We start from the raw sequence: 21851 nt of genomic DNA, 5'->3' as shown, positions 1-21851 counted from the left end.
AATGAATACGTTCAATTAGAGCTGTGTTTGATGTTCTAACACACACACACACACACACGCACACACATCCTTGCTAGAAAAGCAGTGCATTTTGTTATGTTCGCAGCTGCAGTGTTAAACAGGTCCTGAAAGTACACTGTGGAGGAGAATCAGAGCTGTGAACTGTCAGCAGCCTGTGTCCTGAATGCATCTGATTAAAGAGACGACCTGAATTCTGAGATGCTTTTAAGATCACACACTTTCTCCCGAGCTCCATGCTGTACCACAAATTCACAAATGTACGAATTAAAAAGAGGGAAGTATAAACAAGCAGAACTAAAAGGAGGACTTTTAGAGAGTGCTGAAAGATCGATACATCCTCAGCATGCTCTCTCAGCGGGTGGGTGAGTGTGTACTGCAAAAAGACAACAATCCAAAATTACATCAGGTTAGGTTAAGTTTTATCATGACCTTGTCAGCCTCGAGAACTGATTTAAAAAGTTAAAATGGCGATGTTGAAAAGAACATGGCAAATTTTACAACTGAGACGATCAGAGGACATTAGACACATGCATTAATGAAGGCAAATAGAGTTATTTATGAAAAATTTTTTAAAAGTTTTCATATGGAATTTGTTATGAATTTGCAAGGATGCATAATTTTCAGTTAATTAAGAAATATATACCTTGAAAGTTGAAGTTAGGGTTAGAAGCAGGTTTGTACATTTTCTTGTGGCTTTTTTCACACAAAATGGTTTAAAACTCCAGTACAAACTTATTCAGGCCAGGTTTTGGTTTGCAAAAAACTACTTTGAATAATAATAATAATAATAATGACCCATCCATTAAACTCTACGAAAAACACACTTACTGTGCGCTTTGCTAGCAAAAAAAAATAAAGGAACAAATCTCACAGTTATTTTAGCCTTTCCTGCTTTTCAGCTACTTATTATGGAGGGAATAAAATATGGTGGTGCTGCTCATTGGGGTCTGCTGCGTTTATCATTATAATTACTGAATTCTCGGTGACCTGGGACGGCCTGCGACGAGCAAATCTCCAACCAGCAGCATGAATATGCAATTACTTCTCAGCAAAGCCGAGATAAACCCTGATCAAGCTCCAGTCTCTGCACGGCTGCTTATTTTACTGCATTCTGTTAGAATATCGGTGAGAAATAGGGAGAGAAAGGAAGAGAGAGTGTGTGTGTGTGTGTCTGTCATTTTTATCCATCCTTTGCCATTTCAAAGGTGTAGTTTATCCAGAAATGCAAATGAGGCCAAAAATTAATTATGCTATCATTTGCAACTCCCTAACTAGCCCCTGGTATTTATCATTCATTATTAGCAATGTTAATTGTAGACAAAACTACTTTATGAATAATTTGGCACAGAAAGTAAAATGGACAACGGCAATAATAAAAAGATTGAGACAAATACCAAGTTTTAATTAAACTGCAACCAGAACACCCTTGCTTTAGGACCCTGAGTGACCTAAAAGTGACCTTTTTCAAGCCAATCTGTTCAAATAGCTCAGCAAAAAAATTTGATTCAAATGACTTTGTTGCTTTAGTTTTATGCTAAACTAGGAAATGTTGGCATGCATTACAAAATATGTGTGTGTGTGTGTGTGTGTGTGGAAAAGATTTAAGGTGAAAGATACATATATAAGGTGAAAGGTAGTACATATGTTGTGCTATAACCTGACAGCACACTGACAATCCAATGTTAAACCAATGAGCTACAGCTGTTAACCACTGGATTGTTCAGCTCTGGATCTAAACTGACAATCGGCGTTAGTTTCTCTTCCATCTTCCTCAACAAGTACATGAATGACTGAAGCCCCGCCCTCAGTCGTCTCCTATTGGCTGATGCTTGGCCAGTATGTACCACCAAAAATGTAACTTTCCATGTCATTTTTTAGCTTCAGTATGTTTGTGTGTGTGTGTGTGTGTGTGTGTGTGTGTGCTACAGAGATGACTAAATTGACAGAAAAAAAAGAGAGACGTCAGAGTTAAAGCTGAGTTTGTACTTGACAGCAGGTATTTGCATTAATACTTTGTATTAAAAGTTACAAAAGTTTGGAGTTAGTTACAGAACTAGTGTTTGTACCTTTTCTTACATGTAATTCACATAAAATCAAACAAAATCCAACCACATCACTTTTGTTTTTCAGGATTTGTACAGATTTCTCACGCGGGTAACGCACACTAAACAAGCACAGTTGAATAAATTTGGATTTCAACAAGTTGAATCTGTCATTTTGCACTCGAACCTCTTTCACTTCACATTAGCTGGAGTACAAATGCAAAACAAACTCAGACTGTTACAGACGTGAGAGACAGCAGCAAGTACAGGAAGATCTTCAACAACCAGTGAGCAAGACAAAGTGACACGCAACTGCAAACATCCAGGTTAATTAAAGCTCAATCTCCACACCCCCCAACTATCTGACGTGTCATCACAGCTGAGGGAAACACACACATCAGCCTCAGATATTCAGAAAGGGGAGAAAAGTTTCAGGAGGAGGAGAAAACCCATGAGCCGAAGACAGACACATCATCCCGACTGCACTGCCTGCAACACACAGCTGTAATAAATCATCACATTCTCTGACAACAAAAGCCTCATTGTTGAAGAGAAATCCCAGATTTCCAGTTTTCCCTCTCTCCCCTTCATCTGTTTCTGCGTTGTCATCTGGTACTAATTAGCCCGAAGCAGGTAGAAGGAAAAACGTCAGAAGAGAGAAAGAGAGAGAAGACAGAGGATGTAGAGTGGTGAAACTTCAGTGACGGAGAAAGCAGCAGAAACTGAAGACAGCCGAAAACGATGAGAGAAAATGAGTGAAAAGTAATAAATTATAGCTGCTCCTGTGGAACATCACTCTCGATTCAACACTGACGCTTCAGCTGAAAAAGTTTTCCTGTTTCACTTTCCCAGTACAGGTTTGATGAACCACCTGAAAGCACAATATCATGGTTAATAATAATAATAATAATAATAATAATAATAATAATAATAATTTATTTATTATAAACACGTCAGTCATAAAGTCTTTTTCTTTACCTTATATATTTTTTATTGCGCATTAATTAATTATTATCTTAATTAATGTATTTCAGTTTACGCAATAGTACAAATCTAGCACATTTTTTCAGGTTCGGTTTTTTGGTTGTCATTCCAGAGTGCCCATGAAAGAGGCGTGGCCTCTGTGCCTCAGTCCTAATGAAGGAGGCGTGGCCTCTGTGCCTCAGTCTCAGTTAAGGAGTTGTGGCCTGGTTGCCAAGGTCCCAATGAAGGAGGTGTGGCCTTTGTGGCTCAGTCTAAATAAAGGAGGTATGACTTCTGTGGCTCAGTCCTAGTAAAGGAGGTGTGGCCTCTGTAGTAAGTTATAATTAAGGGAGGTGTGGCCACTGTAATTAAGCTATAATTAAGGGAGGTGTGGCCCCTCTGCCACAGTCGTAATTAAGGGAGGTGTGGCCTTGGTACCATGGTTGCAATGAACAAGGTGTGGCCTCTTTGCCTCGGTCCCAATTACAGAGATGTGGCCTCTGCACTTTAGTCCCAGTTAAGGTGCCATGGTCTCTCTGATGAAGTCTCAATTAAGGAGGTGTGGCCTCTGTGCTTCAATCCTAATTAAGGAGGTGTGGCCTCTGTGCTTCAATCCTAATTAAGGAGGTGTGGCCTCTGTGCTTCAATCCTAATTAAGGAGGTGTGGCTTCTGTGCTTCAATCCTAATTAAGGAGGTGTGGCTTCTGTGCTTCAATCCTAATTAAGGAGGTGTGGCCTCTGTGTTTCAATCCTAATTAAGGAGGTGTGGCTTCTGTGCTTCAATCCTAATTAAGGAGGTGTGGCCTCTGTGCTTCAATCCTAATTAAGGAGGTGTGGCTTCTGTGCTTCAATCCTAATTAAGGAGGTGTGACTTCTGGGCTTCAATCCTAATTAAGGAGGTGTGACTTCTGTGCTTCAATCCTAATTAAGGAGGTGTGGCCTCTGTGCTTCAATCCTAATTAAGGAGGTGTGGCTTCTGTGCTTCAATCCTAATTAAGGAGGTGTGGCCTCTGTGCTTCAATCCTAATTAAGGAGGTGTGACTTCTGGGCTTCAATCCTAATTAAGGAGGTGTGACTTCTGGGCTTCAATCCTAATTAAGGAGGTGTGACTTCTGTGCTTCAATCCTAATTAAGGAGGTGTGGCCTCTGTGCTTCAATCCTAATTAAGGAGGTGTGGCTTCTGTGCTTCAATCCTAATTAAGGAGGTGTGGCCTCTGTGCTTCAATCCTAATTAAGGAGGTGTGACTTCTGGGCTTCAATCCTAATTAAGGAGGTGTGGCTTTTGTGCCTCAGTCCAATTGACAGAGGCGTTCTCTCTGTGCTTCAATACTAATTAAAGTGTGGCCTCAATGCCTAATTACAGATGTGTGGATTCTGTGTCTGTAATGATTAGTGTTTGTGGTTCTAAAATTCAAACACCTTTGTGTCATGTCTGATGTCAGAGTGTTTATTCACACTGACAGCCTGTCAAATTAAGAAGTGATTATTGTTACTGCATGATTTATACATTATGAATGATATGTGTGCTGTTTTCGTTCCTCCCGGCACGTGTGCAACAAGTTTCTGTACGTGCCTTGGGGCAGAGTTGAATTATTCGCTTTAGGCGTGTGTGTACACAGAAAGTGTTTACATTCTGTCTCTGGCTGCCAGCTGATTTTAAACACCCGTGTGTGCGTGTGTGAGTGAGTGAGTGTGTGCTGTGTCTCTGACAGTAATGCATCGTGGCAGTAAATCAGAGCCACACACATTCAGATTCCTTAAATAGCTGTGTGAATAAACCCAGATCTCCCCGAGACGACGTGATCGTCACATCTCATCAGGGCGTCCTACGTGTGTGTGTGTGTGTTGTTAGAAAATAAATGCTTGAAGGAAGCAAAACCATCTGAGAGGCAGGGTAAGTTAATTTGGCTTGATACAATTAACTAGAACGAAACAAAGCAAAACAAAAGCTGGAAGTAGGCCGAGTTGCTGTATCTTACATGCAAATTACTGAGCAGTAGCATTTATCTCAGGAGGTGAAACTGTAGCACAAGTCCCTCGATTCATTTCTGATTCATCTTCTACCTTTATGGGCCTGATGTAAGTGTAAAGAAACACGTTTCCGAAACTTTTTTGGACAACTGACCTTTGTCTTGCTGGACGTAAGAAAACCGGGTCAGAATAAATGCATTTTGTTTATGACATAAAATATAATAAATTAACAAAATATAATTCCAAAAGTCACTTGTTAGGAATTAATTTGCAGCAGGCACTGAAGCTCTTTTTCTGTGACTGAATCTCAAATGTAATTCTCTTGGGCACACACACGCTCTAAACTGTAGCATGTTCTACGCTTTGTAGTGAGTATATGTAGTAAACAGGACGGCGTCTGGGATTCGGTTTTGTTGTGTTAGGAAATGAAAAATCTAGTTAATATCAGTGACATGAAAATATTGTCATTAAATGAAGTACATCTGAAACATTACCGTTTATGGGAAAATTATGATTTTAGTACACCTCCTGTGATTAATCCGATAGATGAAGAATAACCCATCATGGGATGGTATGATGTCATTACACAATACAACAACAGAACAATGAAAACAGGTCATTCTGATACATTTAAATTTCCGCTACACATTATGGAACTTCCGACAAACAAGTTATTTCCTGTTATCTCTTAGATTATAGCAGCTACAAAACAGTTCCCTCACCAACATTCACATCATTTCTCTTTCCCTCTCTCTCTTGCCAGAAAACTTCAAGAAAAAGGAAGAGCTTCACATTTGGCTGCCACAAAGCACTGACACTGGAGACTCCTTCCATACATGTTAAATATTTACATATTGTGGAATTCTTGACCATAGCAATGATTATGGATTATAGGTCTTGAAAACTGCTGTTAAGTAAGGAATGAAACACTTTGGGTGTGCTGTTACAGGAAAATAATCCACAACGGAGTAGTGTGAAGGGACCAAAGTTTTTAAATTTCTTTGCACAGCTAGTCCCAAACTGTTTTATTCCTCTTAAAATAGAGCAAACCATCCTGTGTCTGTTATCTCATACTTTTGATGTCTTTCACTATTATTCCACAATGGTGAAGCTAAAGCAAACCTGAGAAAGACAAGTACACATGTCTGCCTTTTGACAGGTATGTATTATGCATGGTGCACTTTCTATACTGATGTTTTCTCTCTTACACAGTGAGACACTCAGGCTTCATTGCCTCAAATCACTTCTCAGACTTCAATTCCAACAAGCACCCTATAACCATGAAGTAGCTCACACCCCGAGCACAACCACTTTCTCTTCATGATGAACACAAACACCTCGGAGCTGTCCGTCCTCTCATCTCTCCCTGGACTTCACCCAAAGCTCACAGATGAAACGAGCGTGGCTGATGTCTGCTGCTCTCAATCCTGTCTGACACGCTGGCCGTGCCATGAAAACATGCCCATGGGAGGAGAACTCGGCCAGCTGAGGCGAGTGGCCACCCCAAGGCTGGTGTGTTATCAGGTGCTGTCACACTGGCTCCTCCCCTGGCACACCGGGGACTGCCGGAGGTCCAGGACTCCCTGCTGTCTCTGGCTAATCTTACAAAGGTTTCGGTCAATACAGCCTGCAGTGGCTAATGGGGTTCCAGAGATAACAGGCAACATCATCAGTGTACGCCAAAAAAGCCATTTATTCCTTCAGTCCTTCCTTCCTTAATTTTCTTCTTTCTTATGTTCAAACTCTTTCCTTCTCTAATCAGTGAAACACATCCTTAGATTTCACTTTTAACAGCCCAGGAGAGCATTAATGTTCCTGCATGGGTTTCGCCTCTTTTCTCTCCCCTGTCAATCAAAGCAATGCTAGCCAATCACAAGCATCTGGAAGTTAACACTCTCCTCCAAGTGTGTTCAGCTGTGACTGTGATTTTATATCAAATGGAAAAGATGTCAGAGGGAAGATATGAATTTTTTACATTTTTGGACGATGTGTTTCCAGTCTTCAGTCTAGTTCCGGTGCCCACTGTAGCGTCAGATTCCCGTTCTTGGCTGACAGTTGACGAGCTGTTGCTGACGTTTTGTGCATTCTTAGATGCTTTTCTTCTCACTTTGGTTGTAAAGAGTAGTTATCTGAGTTACTGTAGCCTTTGTGTCAGCTTAAACAAGTCTGACCTCTGACCTGGCTCATCAACAAGGCGTTTCCACCCGCAGAAAAGTTTCCGAAACTTTTTTGGACAAATCACCTTTGTGCTGCTTGATGTAAGAAAACTGGGTCAGAATAAATTCATTTTGTTTATCACATAAAATATAATAAATTAACTGAACTGTCACTCACTGGATGAAAGTCACAGGACATCAGCAGTTTCTAAATTACTCAAACCAGCCCATCTGGCACCAACAACCATGCCATGGTCAAAGTCACAGAGATCACATTTTTCCCCATTCCGATGTTTAATGTGAACATTAACTGAAGCTCTTGACCTGTATCTGCAGGATTTTATGTGATTGGCTGACTGGAGTGTACAGCAACAACTTTTCACAAAAGCCAATTTCTGCCTGGAAAAAGGCAAAGTGTTACCACTGTACGCGATACTCAGTGCCATGTATGAATTTTTCAGCTCTCTCTTGACATAAACATGGCCAGCAGGTCAAGTGTTTCTGGCTGTGAACGCATACAAATTAGACCCAACCAAAGACAAGAGGAATTACACGAGCAGCTCTACGTCTGTTTATCTTCACTTCAGTTTTGCATTGCAGAGGCAGATGCTGATGTGAGACGGCCTCTAAGTGGGCTCCTGGGAGAAGGATTTCAACTTTAGCTTTCTCATGAAATCTCTTTGGAGTCTTTTTTTTACTCTCTCTGATGCTACGACCAACTGTGTTGAAATGAAGCTTCCTCAGTCTGCCATTCATGCTGTTTGTTAGCCTTTTGTCTCTTTATCCAATTAAATTTCTCACTCTCACAGACTGTGTATTTACACGTACCTGATCAAGCCTGAGAAGCCAATCACGGCGAGACGTCAAGCCGCCAATCAAACCATCGGGTCAACCATATGGCAGATTATTAGATGTACAATAAAGCTGCTTCAAAGAGCTTCTGTCTAGGCAGTTTTATTTTCCACACTGCTACTGGTATAGTTTTGTTTTTGCCCCATTAGTGTTACCATAGTTCAAAGCTTAACCCAACTGTTAACAGTTTTGTTTTGTTTTTTTCTGAAATCATCCACAACGAAAAGGTTTCCTGTGTTATTTTCAATAACGAACTAGCATAAATGCTGGAGTAGCCATCCTACCATAAATGCACTAATAAATGGTTATTTTACAATTAAGCAGCAGATCCAGAAAGAAAGTAACTTTTTTGTGGTCTTTCTCTCATTCTCCATCTCTACTTCTCTCTGGTCTCTCTGTATCAGTCTTATACTTGTTGAAGACACTTTTTTACTTGTTGAATACTTGTTGAAGACACTCTTTGATGGCTTATTTACAGTAAAAAAAATGGATTTTCTCTGCTCACACTGTATTTTGGCTCATTCTGTGAGTCTACCTCTCTTTCTACATGTACAATGGACATAAAAATTCCACACACCACTGTTAAAATGGCAAGTTTTTGTGATGTAAAAAATGAAACCAAGATAAATCATGTCAGAACTTTTTCCACCCTCAGTGTGAAATTACAGTGTATCAAAATTAAGTGAAAAAATTCAGAAGCATTTTAGAGAAAAATGGGAAAAATAGAAAAGTTACAATAACCTGCTTGTATAAGTGTGCACACGCTTTTATAATTGGGGATGTGATTGATCACATTCAATCTCATGTTCAAAAATAATTATCATACAGCTGTCATCAATGAAATTATTCTGATTAATCCCAAATAAAGAGCAGCTGTTTCTGTAGGATTTTCTTCACATCGTCTTGTTTTCGTCTGATTGCTAAAGCATGTACGGTATCTCACTTGCCTAAAGGTATTGATCAGGAGAGGGGTATAAAAAAATTTCCAAAACATTAGATGTACCATGGAATGCTGTAAAGGCCATCATCAGTAAATAGAGAAAATGGAGCACCACAGTGACATTAGCAAGAACAGGACGTCCCTCCAAAATTTATAAAAGGACAAGACAAAAACTTACCAGGGAGGCTGCTAAGAGACCTACAGCAACATGAAAGGAGCTGCAAGAATATCTGACAAGTACTGATTACTCTCTGCATGTGACATCAATCTCTCATATTCTTCACATGTCTGGGCTGTGGGGTAGAGTGGCTAGACGGAAGCCCTTTCTCACAAAAAACATCCAAGCTCAACTAAATAACCCCAAATCATGCGGCAAAATGTGTTATGGTCTGATGAGACAAAATAGATCAACAAAAGAACAGCATACCCATGGTGAAGCACGGTGGTGGCAGCATCATGCTTTAGGGCTGCTTTTCTTCAGCCAGAACTGGGGCTTTTATCAAAGTGGAGGGAATCATGAATAGCTACAAATACCAGCTGATTTTAGTGCAAAACTTTAGTAAGCTGAAGATGAAAAGGAATTTCACCATTCAGCATGACAATGACCCAAAGCAGACATCCAAATCAACAAACGAATGGCTTAACCAAAAGAAAATCAATGTTTCTGAATGACCTAGCCAGATCCCAGACCTGAATTCAACTAAAAATCTGTGGTGTGACCTGAAGCGGGCTGTGTACAGGAGATGCCCTTACAATTTGATGGATCTAAAATGTTTTTGCAAGAAAGAGTGAGAAAATATTGCCAAGTCAAGACATGCCATGCTGATAGACTCTTAGCCAAAAAAAGACTGAGTGGTGTAATAAAATCAAAAAGTGCTTCAACAATGTGATAGTTTAGGGGTGTGCACACTTATGCAATTAGGTTATTGTAAGTTTCTTATTTTTCATTTTTTTCCTGATTGTTTTTTCACTTAATTTTTATATGCTGACATGATTTATCTTGGTTTCATTCTTCTACATCACATGTGCCAAGGGATATCTGAGTCCCCAAGCTTATAATAGTCCCGGTTGTTATATTATATAGCACTTTAAATTCCCTCCTCCTTAAGCACAGCGAGCCGAGTCTGATGTCTTTATAGCTTTTCCATGTCTCTAAACGCAGTCGCACTGGAAGTCTCCAGCTATGAGAAAGCAGCACCTTAAAACCACAAACATCGATGATCAAGTAGAGAACCGTGTAAGACAGGCAGAAGAGTGAGGTTCATCGTCGGGGCACGGCACAGCGCCCCCCTGAAGACCGCACAGGCGTCCACGGTTTACTGTTTAGAGGTCATGGAGTTCTCAGGACTCAGCTACAGCTGATGTTTTTCCAGAAAGAGGGCAGCTCTGAGGATAGATCACACACAAGGAGAAAAAAGTGAGGATAAAAAGGAATAAAGGAGGGTGCAAATGAAGGATAGGGATAAAGGGAGGAAGGAGGAGAGAGGACAAAAGGAAAAAGGATTTACATTTGTGAGCAGTGGTTTCACAAGTGCAGAGGAATCATTCTTTTCCAGGGAGAATTGTATATTTACAACAAAAAGTAGTAGTTACGGCAGTAGAGTAGCTATTGGCAAAGTGGGTGAACCTGAGTGACATAATATTAACTATATTATGAATTTATATATGTACAAATGAGTGATGTAGTGGGATTTCCATCTTTTTGGGTTCTTTTCCGATGTTCCTTTCTATTCAGCGTGGAGGTGTAGTGATATGTTAATCTATAGATTGTGTCTGAGGCATGAAAATCTCACTGCCATTTTAAGCTGTTGAATTCTCAGAAGGTCAGAAGGTGTTGATTCATTTTCTATAACAACACCTCTGTCAGCAAGGCAGCTGCAAATCACAGGCGTATTTCAATCTAATACATTCTAATACATTGATGGGTCCCTGGAAGACTAGTGGTTAGGCTCAGCACTTTCACTGCCGCAGTCCGGGTTCGATTCCCGGCCAGGGAACCAACTCCATCCACTGGGGTTGCACAAGCCAGTGCACTCCCAGTGCTGATGCCAAGCCCAGATAAAATTGGGGAGGGTATAGAGTACTGTGCAAAAGTCTCAGGCACATGCAAAGAAATGCTGTAGAGCAAAGATGCCTTCAAAAATAATGAAACTAAATGGTTCTACATTAAAAAAAAACTATAAAGAGCAGTAAACAGTAATAAATAAAACAAAGTCAATATTTGGTGTGACGATCCTTTGCTTATGAAAAAAAAAAAGTATCTCAGGTACAATTTGTTCAGTTTTATAAGAAAATGAGCTGTAAGTGTTACTGAGCATCTTGCAGAAGCAGCCACAGTTCTTCTGGAGACTTTGACTGTCGACTCGCTTCTTATTTCTGCAGCGAAACCCAGCAGCCTTCATTATGTTTTTATCTGAAAAGTGTCTCTTATGGAATCTGCTGCTTTCTTTACTGACATACAAACATTTTTCTGTAACATTTAATTTTGTCCTGAAAAACTAATGTTTAGAATCTAAAATGTTTTTGTACTGAATCAATAATGTAGAAGTCATAAAATAATAATCTATAACAAAGTTTGTACTAAAAAAAAAAATAGGGTGCCTAAGACTCTTGCACAGTGCTGTATATATACACATATATACATACAGCAGAATTTTTTTGGTCTTATTAACTTCAGGAGAGAAAAAAAGAGGCGCGGCTGTGGGAACGCTGCTATAACGTAAGTGAGAATAGGAACTAATTTGACATGTAGACATTCCACAACATTAAATGTAACAATAAATGGATAAAAAGTATGACATGTTATTTAATTTTTTTATAAAATGTAATCATTGGCAAATTGAGGTAGAGTAAGACAAATAAAACACTTGAGATTTGCGTAGGTATCATTAATTGTGCTTCATCACACAATATGATTAAGCGTTTTAAAAGCTTTACACATCATTAGTTTAGAATGTAATGTTGTTGGTCAGAACCTGATGTTACCTTTTTGTGCTTCACGTCCAACACGAACACAACACTGACACTCCCACATTCCAGGATGACGACTGCAGGGTACATCGAGCTGAATCTGTGTGTCTGATGAAACTCTGACACTTCGACTGACCTGCAAAACCACCAAACCTCGATCTCATAGGGAAATGTGTGGGATTAAAATAAGCACAAGAATGAACTCTAGGTGAATTGTGCAACTGAAAGAGTGGGCTAGGGTCTTGGGTCAACATCAAGATACTTGTACAGGCGTAAACAAGTATAAGGAAAAATAATAACCAATGTAACTTTTGGGAAAGAAGCTTAATAACATATAAAATGGCTACAAACCAGTCTTCCTGTTACAGATCAGTGTAAACATGAGTTTTAGCCAGTGAAGCAATAAGCACAGTGTGAATTTTGGTTTTTTTTTCCATCAGGTTGCCAAAACATGAAACAGTGTTTAGCTTATGAGTGATAATAAGTTTTAGTAAATAACATACTCATAAAAGCAACATCACGTTCACATTGTTAAACGTAATAAAGCATAAATCACCAATATCCTGTTGGAGTGCCCTAGTTTTGGCATTCTACTCCAGTTTTTCTGGCATATGGACCCTAGTATTGGCTCTCGCTCATTCCATTTTGTTATTTTTGTGTAAGATTCGCTTTTTGCACACACACACACACACACACACACACATATACATTCGCACACCCATACCCATATATACCTGTATACTCATCAGTTTCCCTGCACCACTAGCTCACGATGCCCCGTGTCAAACAGCAGATGCTTGCAAGCCTAAAATACCCCTCTGATATTCCCCGGAGAGCGGTGTGGCATCCTGCAGTATCCAGACCTCCGTAATGAGACTTTGAGCTGCAGCACGGCCCGAAGTCCCCTGCGATCCTGGAGCTCAGTGTGCAACACACTGCGGCTCAGATAGATTTATCACAGCTCAGGGATCGCGCACACACACACACACACACACTCCGAAAGGTCCAAATCAGTGAGCGAGGAGTTCTGAGGTACGCTGACGCAGCACGGCCATCCTGCCCAGGGAGAAACACTTCACCACACTCCACTGGAGAGTCCTAAGAGAGAGACGGCAGAGAAACAGAGCACCTCTACTCCATCTTGTCAGCGAACCAAACGCAGATCAATCAAAGTCAGACGCGGCAGTGTGCAAGGTCAAAACCGGCTCCAGTAAATGAAAGCTCTATTAGACTAAAGCTCTGCTGTCTGGCACACAGCAGCGATGACTAATTAATTAATGACACTGAGGAAAATTCACGGAAAAAGATGCTGGTTTGAAGTGGAACTTTTATTATAATGCAGTATTGGGCACACATTATGGTTTTTCAAAACACTTAGATCCTTTTGTTAGGTTTAAAAGTGTTTCTAGACCATATAGTATTATAATCATATAATTTCAAAGATACATTAAAAAACTATGATTTTCAAAGTTGTCATGCAGTGGATTTCATTACAATCTTTGTTTAGGGATTCGGTTTCGATTTTTCTGACCCGGCAATAACGCTGTGTCCCGTCCAGGGCACAGCTACTTGTCTCAACTTTACTCTTTTTTCTTAAAATGAGGTGGGAAAATGGAAGACATGTCCATGTTTGTAATGGTCACTGCAGCTGAAATTCAGCCAGCAGAGAGCTCCAGAAATAGCAAACTGCCCCTGTAAGTGTTGTATCTTTCTACCCTGTGATAAATTGGAGTCGAACCGTGCAACACGGACTAGATAGGACATTACAGCGCTTTTCCACCGAACACTGTGGTACAGCTTGGCTCGGCAAATTAACCAAGATCCCATGATTAACGGTGTCTCAATTTCTACTGCCGCTTTGGAATTTGGTTACCTTTCTCATCCAGGTACCACGAGGTCCGAGCCAGGACTTATGGGTGGAGCCAGAATTTAATCTTCCTATGTCTCTTGATAGAACGTTTTTTTTCTAACGGACAGTACGAGAATGAGTTTCAGCACGGTCGTCTGCTAAATTGTTTTTCCTCATTTTTAAAGCAACATGATAACATAATACAGTGAACATTACAACAGTTTTTTAAATGTCACTATTTAGCTTGCTTTTACATTACGTCCCTGTGATATAGTTAAATTGTCCATCTTCAAATCATCCAGAATCCAGAACAGCTTCACGTTCACTTTGTGGGCTCACTACATAGGGTACAACATAAGGGCAAAATGAAATGAAATAGTGCCCTACATGCACACTGTTCCAGATTCATCTGATAAACCCGGCACACATGGTTTTTTAAAGTATTGGCACCCCTGACCTTGTTTGTATGCATTCGCTGTGTCTCATGCTAAACGGTTTAGCCTGTTATGGAGGCACATGTCACATGATAGCATAAAATGAGATATGCCTAGTTTAATTGTTTTGTTTTTTTAATTTTGAGTAGTATTTTACTTCTTGTAAAATATCACTGGTCACCACACGACAACCCTCCTTAAAGACCCTTCTTTATTTACAGTGTTATGTAATGAAAAATAGACAGACAGACTTCGAATTTGTCCGAGCCGTGTCGTGCTACGCTGTTCAGTTGAAAAGCGCTATGAGCCGGGCTATAAATAAAATAACTAAACAAAGAAGGATGAGTTTTAAGGGTACATGTGTAGTTTGTATGTTTCATAGATAATCATCATCTGTGAGTGTTTTAAATGTCCCAAAAAAGAAAATGAGACTGGTTAAGTTACATTAAGATCATTTTTCCATCACAGAAGTCTTTGTATTTGATCAGCGTCCAACCAACAGCGACATGCATCGCATTTCCCTCAGGACCTCGTGGTACATGAAGATAAGGAACTATCTGGACAAACACAAAATTATTCTCAAAACTGATTTCCAACAAGTGCTAATATCTTACATTGTTATGATCCTGTTTAGCATCTCTAATTAGAAGTCTGAAAAGACTTTGTGACTGACGCCGCGGTCTCGCATGGATATGAGCTCGCCGCTTTGAACCTTGGAGATTTTCTTGGCTTGCTCACAAACACACACACACACACACACACACACACACAAGCACATATATATGCACACAAGTGCATGTCTGCACATATATACATGCACAAACACACGGCTATATGCATTTATACACACACACACACACGCATATACACACACACGTATGGACGCCAAGGTCATCCATGTAGTCCCCAAAAAAAAGCAACTCTGCTACGTTCCTGTAGGAGTTCAAGAGTTTAGGTTAGAGAAGTCTCCGCCCACATCCTCCACCACTGGATATTTATATAGATTTATGTTTTTATATAAATAGATGTGGTCCATCATCATGTCTTTTCATCACTGTGAGTTTATAACATGGTATATCCATCTATCCATCCATCCATCCATCCATCGTGTGCTAAATTCCCAGTCTGGGTGATATCCAGAGTAATCGGGCTACTTTTCCCAGAATAGAAATCCATGTTCAAGAGTCTTAGGTCTCCTGGAGCCATGGGGGCAGCCGTGTTCTCGCTATCGCGTGACCTAAAAAGGAAAGGAGAAGATAATGAGAACTGTGCGTGAGTTTTTTTTTTTCCAAAATGGAAGATGTTCGCAGTTCTGGGTCGGAGGATAAACGATGTCTCTCTCTTACACAGTAATCAGTGTGTGGTGTGTGGTGAGGAGCCTGCGGCGAAAGAACCGAGACATTAGAGCAGAATTACAGGACCTGCTGCATTTAAATTAGGAAAGAGAGGAGAAAAAAGACAGGACTCCAGGAGAAAAAGTGCATTGGTATATATATATACATATACCCGTCCTAATTTTGCCAAGTAACAGTCCCCTCCTGGCCAACAAGGTCTGAAGTAAAGTTAAATTTGATCAGCAAACTTTTCTATTTCATTCTATCTGCACACTGGCATTATTTATACCACAGCGCTGCTGAATTCTCGACTCTGATTGGTCAGAAGAGAAGGTGTTGATTAATTTTCTAACAGCAGCTCTGACAGTTGGTTTATATTAATGCAATTCTTCTCCTATGTTATTGTTTCTATAGTAACAGTGCATTCAGAAGGACTTGTACAGTGGACCCGCCACATAAATGAAGTAAAAACCACTTAACTGTTGATATGGGGAGGTTTTCTGTGAGGAGACGTTTGCTTAGCATTTTTTGTAAGGAGTCTCCAGTGTCAGTGCTTTATAACGTCTTCAGGACAGAGAACTTTACACTTTCAGATTTCTCAGTAACAAGCTACTTTTTTTCTAATAAGTTGTCGTTTCTATAGTAACAGCTCATTCACATGGACTTGCACAGCGGTCGCTCCAGACAAACGAATTTAAAACGTGTGTAATTGGTGATATGAGTTATAAGTTTTCTGTAAGGAGATGTTTATATAACATTTATGGAAGGAGTCTCCAGTGTTAGCGCTTTGTAACAGCTGGTATGTTTTCCAACAAGGGAAATTCATCAGGACAAAGGAGTTTACATTCTTCTATAATTTACAGTTTATCTATAACATGACAAGCTGTGATTTTTTTTTCCATTGTAAATGAGAACAGAAGCTTGTTTTGCAAACATTAAATGGAACTATTTAAGGATAAAACATACAATGTGTTGTTCTTTTATTAATAAAAAAATGTTGATTTAGGCAAATTGCTATGGTATAAGAGGAATAAAACACTTTGGAACATGCTGTTATTGAAAAATAATCAGCTTCAGGCTGGTAACAGTCACACCACCCTGTTGTTTATTATTTTCCTAAAACAGCACAACCCCTAGTATTTCATTTCTTATTTAGCAAATTAGACAGCTACCTAAGTGCAGCATGGTTCTAACATTAGTTAACTTATCTAACATCAATTTAACCTCTCTGCTAGTACAATGCAATACATAGCTAACAAATTAATTAGCAAACTACTTAGGTACTGTAATTTAAGCCACAAGCTAGCTAATATTAGTCTAGCTAATTTACTGTACAATTTGAAACTAACTAAAATTATACTGAATTTATACTGTCTAATTAAAAGCAGTATTTTATGCTAAGTGGCATGAAGAGCCGGAGAAACAACAAGAACGGTTAATCATGTTTTTGCTAATCATAATCAGGACATACCCACTCTCTAAGAGATTATGATCCTTCAGGTGTTCGTCAATGGTTCTTTGGATAGTTAAAGGATATTGACTTCCTAAAAGAGCCCTGCTTGGAAACCTTTCTAAAAGGGAAACACTGTTGGAGGGTTCTACATAGAATTACACACGAAGAACCCTTATGAGTTCTAGATTTAACCTTTTTTCTAAGGAAGAATATGAGGTGGTGGAAAAAACATGTATGTGTATATATATATACACACATAAATATAAAACATCTGGCTAACAGCACATCTGGTGACATCGACAGGCAAGCCTCGTTCTATTCCCGTAGAGATCAGACACACATTTAAAGCTCGGTGAAGCAGCGAGGCAGGAAGCTCCCATCCATGCCTCGCCACATCTCACTGGTTTGTTACCCACCAGGAGGCGGGAAGAATGACTCTCTGCCTGGTTCAGCCAATCAGACGCCAGACGTCTGGGGTCATAAATTCAATCGGAAGCCCAGAAGCCGCCATCCATCGGCCTCGTCGATTTAATTAGGCCTCTTGATTTGAAAGGCTTGGCGGAACCTGTAGCAGTAACACATTCTAATGACTGTGACAGATGTTGCGCCGTTATTCCGTCTCTCCGAGCAATTACTCTCACGTCGCCTGCGTGCTCTCCACAACTGTTTTTCTTTTTGTATGTCACCTGTGAGGAAAACAGCACCTGCGTTGAGCTGCTGCCATCATCCCAGAGCACAAACCGCCTTTCGCAGGTCGCCAGATTTCAAAGGCTCAAAACGGGACCCTCGGCTCTCGGCAATCTGTCCACACACGCTGGAGTTTCGAGAATGCAAACTGAGCGTCTGTTCTGTTTTGACATGTGTTCAGATTTCTTGGTTTATTTGTCTCTTGTTTTCATGCCACCTGAAGCTTTGTTTTCTGTTGTTTCTACTTTGTGACAACCTTTGAAACTGTGATAGCAAGTATGTTTTACCTCTCAGGCCTCTGGCATTTTGACTGCTTTTATTTGCATGATGCTTTCAACATGAGTGGTTCATTATCAAATTCAGATGTAAGGTAATGATCACATCTAATGATTACTATATGCTTGGTCAGTGGAGAGATTGTCAGTAAGGTTATACGAAGTTTCCATCACCAATTTTCATGTCCCTTAATCATACTTATTAAGTTATCATGAATAAGTTATCCAGAGGATCTTCCAGAAGTGTCCCACACTAACACTGTCGCCATCTGGCTATTGTAGACGCTTCAATCCCAGCATGCATCCTTACCTTGGTGGTTTTGACTTTGTTGCCCGTGCTGCAGGACCATCCCGTGAGGTCTGGCAGAACTTTACACTCCTCCCCATCCAGACACGGGTGCATCTGACACCACCATTTCTGCAGGACGATGGACGCTGTGGGAGGAGAAAGAAAGAATCAGACACACAAATAGAGACAGATAGATCAAGACCAAGGAAAAAAATAAATCAAAATGTATTCAGACAGGAAATCATTATCTAAGCTATATATACACCATCCTATGCTTCCATTACAGTCCAAACTTTCAATCTATTTCTTCACATACACCAAAAAGAGAAACGTCCTGCAGTAAAGTTTAAATAAGTTTATCTCTGACAGTCTGAACTAGTTTGCACTACATTGTGATAAATCACAGAGCTTCTTCTACAAGGACACCTCTACGTGTAACTTTAGATGTATAAAGGAAGCAGGATGGACTTTTCAGATTCATTCTCGTTAAGTACAAACAAAAGTTTGTCCCTTGCTTTGTCCCTTGCTTTGGGAAAGGACAACTCCTTGTGACATTTTAAGGTAAATAACCTCATGTATCATTCGTGTGACATGCATTCAATGCAAATTGTGGACTGTTGGAATGAACTTTATGAGAAGCAGCTATTTATAATAAGAGCAAACAAGAAAAACTAAAGAAGAGGACACATAAACAGTTCACATATTAACTTAAAAAAAAGATCCATGTGAAATTTTTTTTGTTGCACTCAAATTAGTATTAGACAGCAACAGGTCTCAGGCTAGTCCAGCTCGAACAGAGGAGTAAAAAAGTTATAAGGATTTAGGTCAAAGGACTGGGACAAACACGTCAAAACATTGATTCAGTGGTCATTGATCCATTTACCATTTTAGTGCGGATTTGGATGTGCTTGGGATCATTGTACTGCAGGAATATCCAACCACAACCCCACTGTAACCTCTTGGCAGAGGTAGCCAGATTGTATTTTAAAGAAACAGTGCACAACCCTTTGATCTATTAACTTGACACATAGTACCAGATGGCAAAATGCATGCGGTATTCCTATTGCTCTCAAATTAGCATTAGAGAACAATAACAACAGATCTTGCATAGTAGTCCAGTACAAACAGAGAAGTACAGTGACACGCCCCCTCTGAGCAACCAATAGGAAAAAGCCTAAAGATAAAACCATTTTATAGCCAATACAGATGAGTCTGGGATCATCCAGGAAAATCAAATACAAAATACAACCCAGTTGTAACCTCTTGGCAGAGGTAGCCATGTTTTAATTTACAATATCATTAAATCCATCATGTCTTGTACGCTAAGAGGTTTCCCAGGGCCTTTGGATGAAAAACGTTAATGATTCGTTATGGTCCTAGATGATGGTTCTTTGTGAGATGGAACCTTTCTTCTAAGTGTGTTCAAGCAAATTTATATATTTTCTTCAAATTTTGGCTGTTTGTTGGAAAATTCACCGAATTGGCCATAAAATAAGATTATCAGCTGAGATGAAGAGAAGAAATGACACTGTGCATTTGAGATCAAAGGTTTTGCCTCTAAATACGAGTAAAATGTAATGTCTATATATATATATATATATATATATAGAGAGAGAGAGAGAGAGAGAGAGAGATGTTTAGCAAAACTACTAAAATTCAAAGGGTGTGAAGAAGTTAACAATATTAATATATTAATCTATTGATGTTTATCCAAATGGTTCTTCAGGGTACATACAGGGATGTTCTATGCATTTTGTGCAGAAATGTCACGTACCCTGTTATACCACTTTTTATTACAAGAAAGTCAGCCTGTTTTTCTTTCCATAATCCAATAAACACTGCGTCAGTAAAGAAACATCTGGACAGCTGTTCTGCCTCCATGCTTTAGAGGTGAATCACTAAAATCTCCTCACATCCTGACTAATGTGTCTCACCTGCTGCACATTTACAACATATGCTAATTTTCCAAATATGTTCTAACACAAGACAACAACAAATAAAGTTTAGCAATGTCACCTGTTTTCTTTTTTCTACAAAATGGCCTATATTCAACAGCTCAGTTCACACACACACACACACACACACACACACACTTTCTGCATTTACATATGATCAAGAACCTGCGACTGACTTGTAGATTTTTCCTGTTGACACATTATGGTTCCTCTATGGTCATGGATTTTCTTCCTCCTTTATTAAATGAAGTGCAAATGCTAACAAAGCTAACATGTCAAGAAGGCTTAGTGTTACCTGAAAAATAGCAAGGTTCATAACAAACAAGCTAACATTATACTATTATGTTGTCTCAACCAGTAGCAACATTGATAGCAAACTAGCTAACATTATGCTATATTGTCTCAAATTTTAGCAAGGTTGATACTAGCTGAAACTGAAACTAGCTAACAATTACATTGTGTAAATCAGTAAGTCTGTCAGTAGAAAGCTAGCTAACATTATGCTAACATTATGCTACTGTGTGTAATTGAAACTGTAGCTAAAGGCACTAGCGAGCTTTGGACAACTGTGTAAATAAAACCATTAGCCAGGTTTGCTAGCAAGTGTTAGCTTCCCAGTCTGGTGGTTAGAGTTTGATCGATTTCTAAAAATCTTGAAATAATCACATCATGTTGTCATGTTTCACCTTTAGGCATGTATCGCTTAAACGTCTTCCCAAATAACTAAATAATGTTTTGTGGTAATTTATTTCCTGTATGTGTGTGGAAGCTGGATAGTGTAAGCATTCTCCATCAGTCCTCACACTCCTCACACTCACAAACACACCCCAGCGTCCAGCAGCTCGCTAGCCTACACGCTAATCAATTAATCCTCACTGAGGCAGGCTGAACAGAGGCCTCCTAACGAGCCACGCTAATCACTAATCGCCTCTCTTTGTCTCAAAGTGAGAAAATCCACAACAGAAAAAAAGCTTTAAACAGAAGTAAGTGTGTGTGTGTGTGTGTGTGTGTGTGTGTCATTCTATTATGGTGTACAGATGCAATAGCTGCTAAGTGGCTCTAGAGATCAATGACTGTAATTATCCTTAATGTAATGTGTGCATGCATGTGCATAAGTGTGTTAATGGGAGTGTGTATGAGTGAGTGTGTGTAGAGTGGAGAAGAGAAGTCAAACATGAGAAGTGAGAAATATAGGAGAAGAAGGGGAAGAAAAGAAAAGAGAGAAGACAAGCAAAAAAAGAAGAGAAGAAAATACAAGAGAAGAGAGAAATAGAAGAGAATAAATGAGAGGGAAGAGAAAAGAGGGAAATAATGAAGAATGGAAAAGAGAACAGAAAAGAGAACAGAAGAGAAGAAAAGTACAGAAGAGGAGAGAAACAGAGGATAAGAACGGAGAGATAAAAGAGATAAGAGATGATAGGAAAGAAGAAACATACAAGAAGAAGACAGAAATAGAGAAGAAATAGAGAAGAAGAATCTTCTCACTCCTCTCCTCTCACTGTAACTGTTTTGCTTGCCTTCTTTACACACCTGTCCATGTATCCGTGTGTGTGTATCAGTGCGTGTGTGTGTTGTGTGTTTCCTGTATGTAATTCTACGTGTTTTCTTTTGTTACAGATCAGAGCAGACTGAACGGTGCGAGAGGAAATCCAGCCAGCTT

At 39.6% G+C, this 21851-nt stretch overlaps 1 protein-coding gene across 1 annotated transcript in view; it reads right to left on the bottom strand.

The window, feature by feature from the left end:
* Positions 1–13027: 13027 nt before the first annotated feature.
* tafa4b (TAFA chemokine like family member 4b) overlaps positions 13028–21851 on the bottom strand; it is a 49987-nt gene continuing 41163 nt past the window's right edge. The window contains exons 5-6 of the mRNA XM_026935664.3: positions 18258–18382; positions 13028–15435 (exon numbers count right to left, since the gene is read on the bottom strand). Coding sequence (XP_026791465.1) covers positions 15424–15435; positions 18258–18382 — 137 coding nt within the window. The 3' untranslated portion in view covers positions 13028–15423. The remainder of the gene's footprint in view (positions 15436–18257; positions 18383–21851) is intronic.

This window comes from Pangasianodon hypophthalmus, chromosome 20 (assembly GCF_027358585.1).
Source record: "Pangasianodon hypophthalmus isolate fPanHyp1 chromosome 20, fPanHyp1.pri, whole genome shotgun sequence".
Taxonomy (NCBI): Eukaryota; Metazoa; Chordata; class Actinopteri; order Siluriformes; family Pangasiidae; genus Pangasianodon; species Pangasianodon hypophthalmus.
This window is presented reverse-complemented; position numbering and strand designations above follow the sequence as displayed.